Here is a 14,189-nt window from a genome sequence, read left to right on the forward strand (position 1 = left end):
AACTGTCGCTTTGTTGCATATTTTGAAGAAGCCCGACGGACCTCCAAAATGGCGCTTTTAACCTCTTCTTTAGTCGTCCTCGCGGGTGTCGCCAGTAATTCCGAGACCAAATCCCACAGATCCTCATTTTCCTCCTCTTTCACGTTTTGGAGACGCAAAATTGTCTGCGTTCGTTCCACCTGTAGCCCGATCAGCTGGTTCTCCACCAACTTCAGGTCCTTTTTTGTAGCCTTCACAAGTGACGCACTTTCCAGAGCAGACTTTTCTGCCCCCCCCGCTGCTGCCTTAATGGTTTTCACCTCGCTTTCAATTAAGCCCACCCTTTGATCAGTTTCGTTCAGCTTGTCAACAAAGGGTTTTATAGCTTCCACCACCGCCCTGCGTACCAACTCTTCGAGCGACTCCCCCTTCTGCAAGGTAGCCGAGATTGACTTACCGAGAGCGGGACTTTGCCTCTTTGCTGCCATTTGGGGGGGGGGGCGCCAACAAAATTCTGGAACTCAACGAAGGGGAAGAGCGAGTCTTCTTCAGATCAACCTCTCCTTCACAAACGCTTGTAGAACAGAAGGGATTCGCTTGTTTACAGGCTTCCGCCTGTTTCTTTTACTTGCCGTTTCTCGTTGCCCGGCGGCACTCGAGGCGCCGCGCACATCTGCCGGCCTCCATAGGGACAAACGGGCAATTCCCCCCCCGCATTGATTTCGGGGAGTTCTTCCCGCCGCGTCCCGGACCCTGGCTCCCTCCCTGGGAGTCCTGGGGGCTAATCCTTGCGGGTCAGCCGCCCGGTCAGGGTGCCCGGTTGTTTCCTCCCAGACCAGCCGAGAGGAGCGTCCGGCATGGCTGAGAAAACGAAACCGAATCCAGTTTCCCTCAATTTTTGATGGGAAATGTAGGCAGCTTGGTGGAATGTTGGACAAGCGACAGTTGAAAAGTCCATTGGACAGCAGTCGGAGAGCCAAGCTGTGAGACCAGGATGCCTACATTTCCCATCAAAACTTGATGGAAGCTGACGTGTCCAACCTGTGTCAGGCGTCACTTGTAGCTTGGCCCCGAGTTGTCTTTTTCCCCTAAACTGAAAAGCCCCGAACTGTTTCACTAGTCCTCATAGGAAAAGTACCTCAACCCTTTGATTGTTTTGGTTACCCTTTTCTCTGTATGGGTAGACAACCCCTGTATGTTGTGGGAGAAGCCCTCTTGAGGTTTAGACTTGACAAATGCCTTTGCACCCATTTAAACCTAATAAAAAACTTCTTGGGGAAGAAAGAAATAGCAAAGGGCTGGGGGGTAGAAATGCTCCCCTTGTTGAGCTAGTTTGCATGGGTTTATTATCTGAAGAAACATTAAAAGCCTGCCACCCAGCCCCTGAAGTCAGGTAGTCTGTCCTACCACCTCAGGACTCTGCCACCTCATTCTCCTGCAAGTGTGAACTAGCCCATTCAGTGGTTCAGCGCATGAAGGAGATTTTTTTTTTCTTTCTCTCCTGCCCAGTGGTGTGTGGGACAGTTTTTAAAGCCGTTAGAGACCTTTAAAGTATACAGCGTCCTAGAATAGGAAGTGGATATAGCGGCAGGAATGCGTACCTCATGGCAACCCTAATTTTCCCTTTTGAGGATGCTGTAAGCCAGGGGTCGCCAAAATTGTTAAGCCTGTGAGCAATTGGAATTTTGAGAATACTGGGTGGGCCACACAGCACAAAATGGCTGACAACGGGAGGCACAGCCAGCAGCAAAATGGCTGCTGTGAGGACTGAGGCCAATCGCCAAAAAAAAAGAAAAAGAAAAAGCAGGTTCCAAGCCATGTTGAAGACAGGTTTTTCCAAATGGGTTTTCCCTGCAGGTTCAAAGGTAGTCCTCCCGGGGTCTTCCAAAGCACCTCCTGTTCCACTAAAGTGGAGAAAACCCAGGATTGGTTCTTTGTTTCACAGAAGAAGGAAGTGGATGCTCGGAAACATATTGACAGATGCTCACGGGAGATCACTGCTAGAAGCTGCTGCTGGCCCAGGTTCCCGTCTCCCCTGTTTTCCTTTTTATCTGCCAGCTGACGATTAACTGCCCTCAAAATTCTGTGCCTACTGGTGGACAATTTTATTTTTAAATTTTATTTTACTTCATTTATACCCTGCCCTTCCCTGCAATGGGGATCCAAAGCAGCTTACATCATTCTCCTCTCCACTTTTTCTTCACAACAAACCTTATGAGGTAGGTTAGGCTGAGAGTTTGTGACTGGCCGAAAGTCGCCTGGCGAATTTCCATGGCAGAGCGGGGAATCGAACCTGGGTCGTCTGGACCCTAGTCCATCACTTTAGCTACTAGACCACACTGGGTCTCTGATATCACACTGACAGTGAGCATTCTAAGTGTTCATTGGCCCATTATTTTTCTTCCCCCCCCTTTCTATTCTAATGCATTTTTTCCTACAGACCAGGGAGTTGCTGTAGAAGCCTCTGCTGTCTTTGTAGGTGGATTTGTTTTGCTGCCCCACCCTACTGATGGTTATGGGTCCATCATGTTTGCTGATAAGGGAAAACTCTGCCAACGATATTGAACCCAGTTGCACAATCCTGTCTTCTGGCTGATGAGTAAGGGCACCATCATGATTTACAAGCACTCAGTATTTACTCTTTAACTCCACTACAGTTAGTGTAAAGCAAATAACTTTAAAGATGTCTTATATTTAGATTTTGGCTGTTTCCCAGTGACCTCTGTTGTTCTCCCCCGCCCCGCAACACTTCTGTCTAGAAGCCTGGAAGAGGCATTTCCTGATCTTCAGACTTAGCAAGGAACATTTAATCCTAGAGGCGTCTAATAGATAAAAGCACCCGAGGTCACTGGGATCCCACGAATTTTCATAAGGGCGATAAATTTAATGCTAATGGATCTGTAAATAGTTGGCTTAAATTAGCACGCAGCAGCCGAGTTGCACATCACTTTCTAAACATCCTCTGTTCCGGAGCGGAAGGTGCCACTACCTGCAACAATTGCCTGTAAATGTGTGGTATGATCACCCATGTTTTGTCCATTTGTTTCCAGCAGGTGTCTGAGCATCTGGTAGCAGATTCTGCGAGTTCTATGGATGCCTCTGCTGTGGGCCATGATGGCCCGCTTGGTTTGGAGGACCCCTTCCTTCGTGCCTCCTCTTCTGTTTCTGTCACTCTCCAAAATCTGGAGGAATCCCGGGCCCGTCTCTTGCACCCCATTACGCCTTCTTCTGCATGGCTCGCTTCACTGAAACCTCCTGACACGAAGAGCCAGGCCTCGCTCGACCACCTGCCAAAACCTGCTGCTCTGAGTTTCTTGGATCACAAGTGCTCCGACTGGATCCCTGAGCAGGTAAAGTCGAGCCGATGCTCGCAGCGCTGATTTTTTAAAAACAGTGCTGAAATAGGGTGGCTAATGTTGATATCTGTCTGACCCGTGATAGGTTTAACTATTGAGGCATCTCATTTCCCCTCCCCTAAGGAATATTAGGAAATAAACGTTTGGGAGGATGCTTTTGTAAGTGAGCCACACCTTATCATAAAACAACAGTTTGGGGAGTTGCTGAGAAAGGGGAAACCGCTTGGCCCAGGTGTGATTCAAGGCAAGCTTTTGCTTAATTGATTTCCTCTGTAGCCAGTTGTGGGTGCGGCAGATGCCTTTGGTTCTGTGTGTGAAGATGGCCTCTGGAAAGCAGGTAGTATCCAGATAGAAACGTCAGAAGACGGTGGCGTTACTGAGAAAAATGATACCAGGAAGAGGCTCAAAGCAAAGCTCATCCACAGCAGAGGTGCCACCAGGGGATCTGGTGGTGCGGCCTTGCTTTCACAGTGCGTCATGCAGGCAGCTTATTTTAGTTTAACAAGTACAGTCAGATTGATGCCCTTAACGCTCTTCTAGCTCTTGTACCATTCCCGCAAAGTGAGAAGGAATGGGGGGGGGTGTCTGGCTGCTCCTTGTGTTTATGTGAGCGTTACAGGAATAAGGGTGTGCTCTTCCCAGAATTCCTCTCTGCTGTAGAGAGTATGACTGGTTAACTCTGGCATAAGGGAGCAAAACCATGAGGAAATCTGGGTTATCCCCACATGTCTTCCTGTTGCGAAACAAGCTTACGAACTCTTGTTGTAAAAATGCATGTGAACAGAACAGAAGTAAGGTGTGCCTTCCTGAAGGAACTTTACAGATGTACCAAATACCATCTGCACCTATGCTCTAGTGCACATTACTGTTGAACATGTAAACCTGCCTTATACTGGATCAGATCCTAAGTTGATCTGTCTCAATATTGTCTGCCTGATTGGTGTTGGCTTTTAGGATGTTTGGCAGAGAAGAGTTTTCCCCTTCCCTTGATGTCTGTTATCAGTTCTGGAAGGCCTTTGGAGGTGTTTGACTATTTACACCTGTGGACTATATTATGTGGACTGTATTTTTTGATCTTTTAAATTACTGTCGTATTCTGTATTCACCACTTCGAGCATTCCTGGAACGGAAGAGTGACATATAAATTTCCTAAAATGAATTAAATAGACATCAGGTTTTTAAAAATTTACCAAAGTCTTCAGCAACGCTTGATTAATTAGTAGTCTCTCCAGTTTTTTATGGGGAGGGAAGTTGTTTTTGGTCTAGATGTTGCTAGGTTTATAAATTTGTATAGTTATATTTTTTTCCTCATTTTCCTCATAGGAATTTAAAAAAAATAATTATTATGCTCCATCTGAGAGGCCTGTTGAAGAGCAATACAAAATACAAAGACATGAAGGAAATTAAGTGTAGTGGGACTTAAAGTATAAACTAGGCTCCCGGGATTCTGCAGAAGTATTGCCCATAATAATCCCTGGTGTCTGTTTTCTGTTCTAGGCCTCGCTTCTCACAGCTGATGCCAAGAAATCATCTTCTAAATTGAATCCTCTCTGGTTGGAGAATCCATTCCTGAAGGAACCCATCCTGGCTTCTCTTACTCCTCAGGGACTGGAGGAGTCCAGAGCTCGCTTGCTCTGCCCTTTGGCATCCTCTGCCCTCCGGTGGTCCTCGCTGAAACCTTCAGATACACAATTCCATGTCCCACTGGGTCCGCTAGATACCTGTGGCACCCTGACTTCAACAGGGTTTCCGACAGATTGCGGTACCCAGAATGAGGCTCACATACCTCGCTGTGTGCTGGAGCAGCTGCAACTTACAGTAAGGCTCGCCTTGGGCGGAAAGTCCTAAAATAAAAAGTAGTGGCCAATAGCAAGGGGATAGTCGGGATATATGTGAGAGAGGTTTTAGATTCAGTAACTCCCAAGAGCCATCTCAAGAGCCAAAGCCGACAAGCTGTTGAACAGATCACCAGTGCATTTTAAATTGGTAAATAGTAGCTGGGGGACCTCTAATTTGGAACAGAGCCACTAGAGAAGAGTTGGTTATCTAACCCGTTTTTCCTTGCTCTTTTTTTCTAACCTGTAGGAAAACTCTCTTGTAATGTTTCAACATCTGATTCTTCAGTTCCAGTCCCTCTTGAACCTAAAATTCAAATACGCTCTGTAAATCCGAATGGTACTTTCTTAGCCGACGAAAATTGAGAATGCCACTCCTGATAGCCAATGACAATACTCCTGTAGCAGTCTTAGAGTACTACATTGGAATGAGGCTGGCTGAAAGACTGAATGCTTCTTTCTAGAAGTCAGCTCTATTCTATCTACTTTTGATACCATTTTAATATAAGAGAGTTGACTTAAGCAATCCCGTAACTTTTCCAGGATGTGTTACTTTTTCAGAGGAGATTAAAAAGGGAGAGAAGGGGGTGGCAAAGAGGCGAGTTATCCTGCCTCATTTCATCTGGCCTCAACATCTCTGGATTGGAAGCAGAGGCCTCTTTTGATCTGACTTTGGCTGTTCTGATTCAATTGACTGACTTTTCCTTTATAGTAATATCACCTTACATCCCTCCAACTCAAAATCAATATGCACTAACTTCTTACTAGTCCTTCTTTTTGGAAACCTATGATAATTTGGTTGTTGTGGATTTTCCAGGCTGTATAGCCGTGGTCTTGGCATTGTAGTTCCTGACGTTTCACCAGCAGCTGTGGCTGGCATCTTCAGAGGTGTAGCACCAAAAGACAGAGATCTCTCAGTGTCACAGTGTGGAGAAGATGTTGGCAGGTAATTTATATCTACTCAGGAAGGTGGGTTTGGGCTGAGTCATCCTGTAAGAGTTTCCCAGGGTGTGGAATGCTAATGGAGGGAGGCTTCAATGTATCCTGAGGAGGTCAGGAACTACAATGCCAAGACCACGGCTATACAGCCCAGAAAATCCACAACAACCATTGTTCTCTGGCTGTGAAAGCCTTCCATTGGTTCCCTAATTACCCAATTCTTCTTGCAGGTGACCTTAATGCTAGAATTGGTCAAGACGACAAGTGTCTGGTAAAAAAAAATGGCTAGGGTGTGAGTTGGAAAAATAATTTCACCTTATTTGTATAACAGACTTTCTAAAGAAAACTAGCATGGTGTAATGGTTACAATGTCAGTCTAGGACCTTGGAATCTAGGGTGTTGGAGACCCAGGTTCAAATCCTCACTCGCTGGGTCACGTTGAGTCAGTCACTCTCTTTTAGCCTAACCTCACAGGGTGGCTGCAATGATAAAATGGAGGAGGGGGAAACCATGTACACCACTCTGAGCTCTTTAGAGGAAGGGCTGGATAAAAATGTACTGAATAAATAAATATACAAACCTCAGATATCCTCCCTCAAGGAGGACCGTGCGGGTTGCTTGCATATTTCACACCTGACAATTGATATCCATTTCGGAGCTAGAGGAGAGAGTGCAGCTTTGTGGAACTGCATAACCACCAGTATATAGCGCTCTTGACAAAGAAGATATGAAACAGGAGTTCAGCTTGCGCCCTGTTGAGCACACGGTGGCTTTCCATCCTCCCTGCAGGGTTGGCGTCCTTGCGGAATCTCCCAACTGGCGGCTGGTCATTGGAATGTGTTCATCATTTGACCACCGTGATTAAGAAGAAAGGAGTGACTCGCTTCATTAAGAGACGGTTTTGGGACGTCTTCCCAGGAGGGGAGTGTGGACTTTTTGTTGTGCAGTCTTTGTGTTCATTTTGTATTGAAAAGGAACAGGCTAGTGGCCTCTGTGATTAATATTGTTCATAAAAGTGGTCAGTAACTTACACCGTAATTGTGTGTTGTACTTTGTAGACTTTATGTTAAGTTGCTAGTCCTTACTGTTGTGGGTCTTTTGATTCGTTGCATATTTCCTTCAGCAGGTCAGAAAAGAGCTTTAGGGCTGTCTGAAGTCCAGAACATAGTACTGGAGGATACAGATCCACCCTGCTGCTCTAGTCTGTAGCTGCTCTTGAAAACATTTGGGATACTCTCTTCTTATATAGTTTGGCCCTGTTTGGAAGAAGAGGCAGGACAAGTGCTACAAAAGTGCCTGACGGAGGAAGTGAAATATGGATTTGTTGGGGGGGTTGTACTGGAAATAAAATCTCCACGTGTGCTTGAATCTGAGGCATTTTTTAGATGTCAGGATTTGGAGAACTTCTTTCCCTCAGTTCTTTTATTATTATATTTGTTTGAGGTGTTTCCGTGGTGCCTCATGACAGTTCTCAGAGTGGCTGATGGACAATAAAAATTCATTCAGATTTGATTAAAAAGTCAATAATTAAACCATGTCCATCAATTCTTACAGTAACACAGCAACCGCAATATTAAAAGGAACCCAGAAAAGGTGGAGCAATAAGAAAAAATTAGCCCCGTTTCTTAACAGTCCTGGTAAACAAGAACATCTTTATCTGAAGTTCACAAAAGAATAGATGTAAGGAGAAAGTGCCATAGACACAGTCCCCCAACCACAAAATGACTCACTCCATGTCTGGAGGTTATCTATCAACCAGGTTTATTTTACGGTCAATGTCCCTTGTTCAGTAATACAGTCATTAAAAGCATTTACATGTCAGTTAATAAGATTCTTTCAACATCCAGGGTTTAGTCTCAAGGGCAACATTATAAAAAAGATAACCACCTTTGCTGTATAATGCAGACCTTACTCAACAAGAAAAAGGGTAACTGTCTCTTTGTTGCGTAGCCTGGAGCCAAACTTCACGTGTCGAGTCCCTCAAGGTTCCCTGGGTAATGTAGTCTTACAAAAAACAGCTGCTTGATGCAATTCTCCTCTGGGGGAAAAGTGCTGGGAGGGATTCTGCCTCTCTTTCAAAAAACCTCGGCTTGGGTTTTCCTCTGGGAGTTTGGGGGAGGGGGATGTAACAGGAGGCAGGGAATCCAGGGCGGCTCTTTGCAGGAGATAGAGAATCCCCCCCACCGCTCTTCTCCCCAGTGGAGAATTGCATCGCGGATTCTCTCTCTCTCTGTTACGTTTGCCCCCCCTGCCCCTTAGCTTTCGGAGGAGCCGAGCCGAGGCTTTTTGAAAGAGAGAAAATCAAGTGGCTGTTCTTGGTAAGACTACACTATCCAGGGAACCTTGTGGAACACGACATGCGCCCAGGTGTCTCGTGTAGTTTCCCTCCTGGCTGTGTAGCCAAGAGTGGACCAAATGCTCTTTTAGAGTAACTGCCAAATAATAACACACCAAAAAAATTCTTAGCAGTAGGACAGGTTCAAACCTGTGTTGGCAGCTCAGTTGCAGGGCTTCGAGGGCGAAAGCCCTTTGGGCCTTCCTCACAGGTTCATGTCACCATTTTTTACTTTGATGCCCACACCTTGATGTGGCCTTGATTACCTGGGAAGCAAAACGATCAGTTTCGTTTCTGCAATGGAGTAGCGGCTCAGGCTCCCTGATCTGTCTGAAAAAGGGAGCACTCACTCTCAAAAGCCTGCACTCAGAAAGTCTCATTGGTCCTGCTGTTCTACTGCAGATCAACATGGCTACCCACCTAACTATGATCGGGCATTGTTAGTAATAAGCTATGAGTATTTGTGGGTAAACCAACGTTACATAAGCAAATCATACATCGGGGTTGCGATGTCTGAGCCAGCGGAGAGATACCATCTGCGTGCTGGGGAATCACGTGCAGCCAGGCGCCTGGGTTGGGATTGGGTCCGCATCCAGCTATTGTCTCTTTACAACATAATTGAAGCACTTTTGTCTTGGCTTGGAACTTGAATGGGAAGTCCCATTTCTATTGTATCACAGAAGGTTTCATAGAATACCTTCCTGTGGAGTAGGAAGATCAATAAGAGCAACAGCCTCCAGGCTGTGGGATGCAGACATAGCAAGGAATATATGTTTTTTGTTTTCTGTTCCTAGCAGTCAGTTAGCGAGGGCGGATACTGGGAATGTAAAAGGGGGCATTGTTTTGGTTCTATTGCATGATATCATTGAAGATATTATTCTGTTCCACTGTTTTGCTTATCTCTTTAGCGCTGTGTAAGAAGGCAGGGTGTCGAATGTCATATGGATGATGTACTGGTATGGGAGTCAGATTATTAATGTTGAAGGACAAGAGGGAACGTGTAGAGGGGCTCTCTAATTTCTGTCCCACTTCAGGGGATATGTGTAAAGGGGCTCCTTATGACCCCACTTCTGCCTTGACGATGCTCAATGCCAAGTCTGTAGATAATAAGATCTAATTAATACATGAACCGGTGATGAAAGCGGGCATAAGCCTGGCATGTGTGACTGAAACCAGTGGTGATACTTCATGTGATCTTATGTGCTATCTCAGTGTGTTTCTGCTAGGTGCAGTTCTTCATCGACCATGAATAGGGGTACGGGAAAGGGGAATTTCGTTAGTCTTTCTCCTTTTGCACGTACACCCATTAGTCAGTGATTGTATCCCATTGTGTTGAATCCCAGAGACCAGGTTATGGATCTTACAGGTTTAGCCACAGTTGCTCTCGTAGGGAAGTTCTCCGAGCTTGTACTGAAGATGCCAACGCTGGAAATGAAGGAGATGTCAGCAGCCATGCTAAGTCCGCCATGTGTAATCATGCTCATGACTTCATGACCTCTGTTGCAACCACAGGAATGTCTCATGCTGTATCAAGTCCAGCACATTCACTGGTACGTCTAAGCATAGTCCTTCCCAGTTAGAAAAAGGACCGAAAAGTGTGCAGTGCCTCTGAGATGGTTCTGAAGCACCCTCTTCTCAGGGTTCTGCAGATGATGTGGGTGGTATCCTTGGGATCTTGAATGCCACTCCTTATAGTGTAGATCCTTGCCACCCTTGGCTACCCACATATTCTTGGGAAGGGAATAGCTGGGATAATTGATACATTAATGTCCAAGAATCTTTGATCAGGCTTCTGCCTAAAATATCCTCTCTGGTTATGGACAGGTTAGCCAATTATATAATCCTCCTCTGTTGAGAATGTTTTTTGAGTGGGCGTGACATACCTGAATGACACTTTTGCCCTTCCTTCAGTTCCATCTGGCTTCAGGCCCAGTCATGAGACAGAAACACCATTCGTTGCAAAGGTGGATGATCTCCATTTGGAAATGGATACAAATCATTTCTCATTCTTAGATCTATCGGTGACCTTTGACACAGGAGTAGGCCTGGTTTTTTGTGTCTTTTTATGATGTGTATGATTTTTATGGTTTGCAAGCTGCCTCTGAGTGGAAATTGGAAAAAAGGGGTTTGATGCACTTTTTGAAAAAACAGGTTGTACTCAGTAGATCAGAAATGACAATAGGCCTTCAAGATCTGCTTGAAGCCACCTTAGAATATTTCAGATGGAATGTGGACTGAATGGAAGTGTGGAGCAAAGAATGAAGTTCTCCTGCCTCTCGTTTGGTGGGTAGGAATTCAAACCTATGGTCTCTTAATGTGGATATTCAACATTTCTGGTTATGGATATTCTGTTTTAGGTGTCTGAGTGCCGAACTGCATATTTGCCAGATTGGAGAGATCTCCAGTCAATATTTCCTGGGTTTTATTATTTTTTTAAAGCAAACACACATGCTGTGGTGGGATCGGTGGGGAAGGATTTCGACTGGACATGGTTTTTCCCGCCACAGGACTAATTGGGAAAAGGGTGGTGGTTTAGTGACAGGTCATGTGCCTTGCGTGCAGAAGTTCACATGTTCAGTTAAGAGATTGTAGGAAGACTGTCAAGAGCTGGAGTTAAGTGCAAGGGTTAGTTAGTTGGACTGACTTTGTGTGTCTAATCAGGATGTGATTCACCAGGAAAGTTCTTCTACATAAGCCTTCCAGAAATTATGTGAGTCCTTGCAAAAATTGTGTTAGATCCAGAAGCTGACATAAAATGTACCGTTTGTCCTGTGAAACATAAATATAAAAGGACCAGGTAGTCAAAGTCATTACAGATCAGACGAGGCTTGGGTCTGTGTCATTGTCTGAATTATATGTATTTATTTATTTAATTTATATCCCTCCTTTCTCCCTGGTGGGAATGCAAAGTCCTCTCTTCCATTTTAACTTACAATAATAATGACATTTGATTTATATACCGCCCTTCAGGACAACTTAACACCCACTCAGAGTGGTTTACAAAGTATGTTTTTATCCCCACAACCATCACCTTGTGAGGTCGGTGAGGCTGAGAGAGCTCTGGAAGAGCTGTGACTGACCCAAGGTCACCCAACTGGTTTCAGGCGGAGGACTGGAGAATCAAACCCAGTTCTCCAGATAAGAGTCCTGCTAGTCTTAACCACTACACCCAGAGCCCCTGGGGATGGGCGGTATATAAATTGAAAAAATAAATAAATAAATAAAAATAACTGACTCCCCAGACTTCATGACAACCTTGTGAGGTAGGTTAGGCTGAGTGTGTCACTTGCTCAAGGTTACCCAGCATGCTTCCATGGCAGAGTTGGGATTCAGACCTGGACTTCCCAGTGGATTGTTTCCGCAGATAACCCAGGGAATGTTTATAAAGTCATCTCGGCTTTAGCTAAGACTTTGTGCCTTTTTTGTCTTTGCAGGATGAGGGAGAGGGGAACGAGGACTTGGGTGGTGTGATGCCAGAATACGTCCTGACAGTTCCTGAGGACAAGCTGAAGGAACAGCCAAATGAGAGAGACTCCTCTGGCCACGAGATGACAGAGGACAGCCAAGAGCGGGAAACCAGAGCAGACAAGGTAAGGAAGGTGGCAATCATGGGAACTGGACTCTTGGCTTTGAACTAGGCCGATGTCTGGTCTTGGCCTAGTTGTACGACTCTTACAAACGCAGAATTAGGTACGCAGTTTAGAATCCCAAGAACTTTGACTTTCATTTAAAAAAAAAAATCAGTTTCTAGACTACAAGCCTACAAAGATGGGCTCCTTTATAAGCAGGGTGGTGCGGGCGAAGAGAAGATGACATGAGGTAATCTGAATCCTGTGCCAAATTCTTTGAACTCGTGCAGATTAAGACTTGCGTGATGGCTCTTATTTTGCATAATTTTTAATGAGCGTGACTTTATTTTGGTTTCATTGATCCGTGGGCAAGGGAAAGAAACGAGGCAGGCAGAGATACCGATTCCTGGACCTCTTAGGGCCAAACTACTCGTTCGGGTTTTTAACAAGCTGGGTTTGGTTTCTTCATAGGCACACAGCAGCTGCAGAGAATGGCTTTTTGAATGTAAAGCAGCACCCAAATGGACTCAGAACGCTGCTGTGGGTCGAGCAAGGGCTCCTGCCTCCCCAGCCATTTTCCCACATGGAAAAAGAGGGATTCCTTTCTCTGTTTTGCTGCTCCATTTGGAGTATTCTGTACACACGGACAGCAAAAAGGAGGAAATAACGCCCCCCCCCCCAGCACTTTCCATGCTGAAAAACAGCTGGAGGGACAGGAGCCCTTCTTCCCCTCAAGCAGTGGTCTGAGTCCTTTATTCTTATTTTTTTAATTTGATTTCTATTCCACTCTGCCCGCAAGTGGGCTCAGAGCGGATCAGGACATTTTAAAATATACGATAAATAGAATAAAATTTAGCAGCGTTATAAACAGCCACACACATTTTGCCCTATCCTCTCAAACTAAATAACCTGTGGGGTAGGTGGCCAGTCATATGCGGGGGGCATATACTCCCCCCACCCCCTGTGGTAGGAGGCCGACATGCTATCTTAAGTGGTCTGCCCGCCTCAACTACCAAATGCCTGGTGGAACATCTCTGTCTTTTAAAGTCCGTTTCCCGCAGCTGCTGTGTGGCTGTGGGGAATCCAAGTTGGGTCTGGGACCCAAACTCTGAATGTGTCATTTGGCCCTTATTTAGCCACTGTTCTGGCTTTGCAGAGCTCAACAGTCATTGCCTATGTTCTTCTGTGCAGATTTCAGCAAGAAAGGTAGACTATTAAATATTGTTGCAGCCCTTTCGGACTAAGAACTTGCTGGTACTGAAAGATGACTTTTTTTTAATGATGACCAAATCCCATGTACATGTTTTGCCCCTGCATGGAATTAAAGTATGTTATGCTGCTCTTGTTTTTCTGGGGTGTGCAGTCTGATTAATTAATGGGAACCAGGTTTCCTGTCTTTATTCCGGATTTGATGCAATCAAATAGGGTGGTGTTGGGATGGGGAAGTTGAACTTGAGGCCTCCTGCCTTCCTTTCCTGGATTGTTAGGAAACTGGAACGTGCCTTCTGGTTTCTCTTACTCTTGCTCTGTGCAGACATCAGTCCAGAACCGATGTTCAGACAAAAGGGAATACTTTTTTACTCAATGAGTACAACTACCCAACCCCGAAATTCCATAAAACTTTTTTAAAAATGTCTTCTGTTTCCGCCCCCTCCACAGCTGATGTTGTTGAACCTGGTTTGCTGCTCGTTGGTAGAAGGTTTCAGGTATGGGAGCCCTAACGGACAGATGGAGCAGGACTTGGAGCAAGTGTGTGAGAGGCTGGCAGAACATGAACCTGAATTTATCCTCAAGGTACTGTACGGAGGGGATGCTGGGATTGCATCCAACCCCCCATCAAGAGAGTGAGGCATTATGGGTAACTTGGAGTCAGGAACCAGTGTAGTTCTAAGGGACATGTCAAACTTGCATATTCTTTGAGCTCCTTTAGCTTTTTTTGTTAAATGTAGCTTATTTTCCACCTCCTGTTGGCAGTTGCATTGCAAATATTTATAAACTAGAAACAAAGCCCGTCGTGCAAATAAATACAATGGGCTCTAGAAAGCTGGGGCTGGGGAGGGCTGGCATGGGGGGGTGGGTCTGGGGAGTGCTGGCTGATGGAGGGGCAAGAGGGGTCTGGAGAAAGCTGAGAGGCAGGAGGCATCTGGGGAGGATTGGCAGGTAGGGGGCAAGGGGG

General features: G+C 45.6%; 1 protein-coding gene across 4 annotated transcripts in view; it reads left to right on the forward strand.

Annotated features, from left to right (window-relative positions):
- Positions 1-14,189, forward strand: part of TEP1 (telomerase associated protein 1) — a 63,074-nt gene that overhangs the window by 3,831 nt on the left and 45,054 nt on the right. For 3 of the 4 annotated variants that reach the window (XM_054992430.1, XM_054992432.1, XM_054992428.1), the window contains exons 2-5: positions 3,030-3,329; positions 4,833-5,153; positions 11,879-12,034; positions 13,673-13,807. In XM_054992430.1, the coding sequence (XP_054848405.1) occupies positions 3,069-3,329; positions 4,833-5,153; positions 11,879-12,034; positions 13,673-13,807 (873 nt within the window). In that variant the 5' untranslated portion in view covers positions 3,030-3,068. The remainder of the gene's footprint in view (positions 1-3,029; positions 3,330-4,832; positions 5,154-11,878; positions 12,035-13,672; positions 13,808-14,189) is intronic. The other variant, XM_054992431.1, reaches the window with a different exon arrangement.

Source organism: Eublepharis macularius, chromosome 12 (assembly GCF_028583425.1).
Source record: "Eublepharis macularius isolate TG4126 chromosome 12, MPM_Emac_v1.0, whole genome shotgun sequence".
NCBI lineage: Eukaryota > Metazoa > Chordata > Lepidosauria > Squamata > Eublepharidae > Eublepharis > Eublepharis macularius.